The following is an 859-nucleotide window of genomic DNA, read 5'->3' on the forward strand; positions in this document are numbered from 1 at the left end:
TATATAAATTATATAATATTAAATATATAAATTCTCTCTTATAGTTTAATAAAGATATAAAGCAGTTGAGATTTTTTTCTATTCTAATAGCATACAAAAATTATTTCTATGTATAGAAATAAAATTTGAGCTTGTTGAAATTACGATGTGATTTAAATATACCCATGATTAAATTATTAAATAATTTTGAGAAGATAGAGATCCTAGCTTACCTCTGTTGCGAGACTCTGATTGGCTCCATTGTTAAGCAAGAGCTTGACGACTTGATCGTGATTCTCCTGGGCAGCCATGTACAAAGGAGTGAATCCATTTTGCGACTGGATGTTAACTGCGGCACCGTATTGGATAAGTATATTGACTATTTCAGACTGGCCAGCTGAAGAAGTAATATTCAAAATTATATGGATGAGATTACAATTTAACGAACAATTCGTTTTTTTACATGCAGAGAAAAAGAATTATTTACCCAACGAAGCTATGTGTAGCGCGGTATTTCCCTTCTTCGTCGCCGCGTCCACCTTTGCGCCCCTTTTTAATAGCTCGGTTACTATTTCGACATGGCCATCCTTCGAGGCTAAATGCAAGGCATTTAAACCGTTCTGCAAATATAACACAAGTATTAAACATTAATATTGTCATTTAATAGAAGATACAATTGTTTAAACAAAATTTTATTATTTATACAAATAAAAGTATATAGTGTATATATATATAAATCCTTCGAGGCGGCATTTAAACCGTTCTGCAAATATAACACAAGTATTAAACATTAATATTGTCATTTAATAGAAGATACAATTGTTTAAATTGTTTAAACTTATTTATACAAATAAAAGTATATAGTGTATATATATATATA

General features: G+C 29.7%; 1 protein-coding gene across 1 annotated transcript in view; it reads right to left on the reverse strand.

The window, feature by feature from the left end:
- Nucleotides 1-859, reverse strand: part of LOC115239216 (ankyrin-2-like) — a 45,101-nt gene that overhangs the window by 39,728 nt on the left and 4,514 nt on the right. Inside the window, exons 3-4 of the mRNA XM_029813614.1 lie at nt 467-599; nt 213-376 (exon numbers count right to left, since the gene is read on the reverse strand). Of these exons, the coding sequence (XP_029669474.1) occupies nt 213-376; nt 467-599 (297 nt within the window). The remainder of the gene's footprint in view (nt 1-212; nt 377-466; nt 600-859) is intronic.

This window comes from Formica exsecta, unplaced genomic scaffold (genome assembly GCF_003651465.1).
Source record: "Formica exsecta isolate Colony F162 unplaced genomic scaffold, ASM365146v1 scaffold116, whole genome shotgun sequence".
NCBI classification, from domain to species: Eukaryota; Metazoa; Arthropoda; class Insecta; order Hymenoptera; family Formicidae; genus Formica; species Formica exsecta.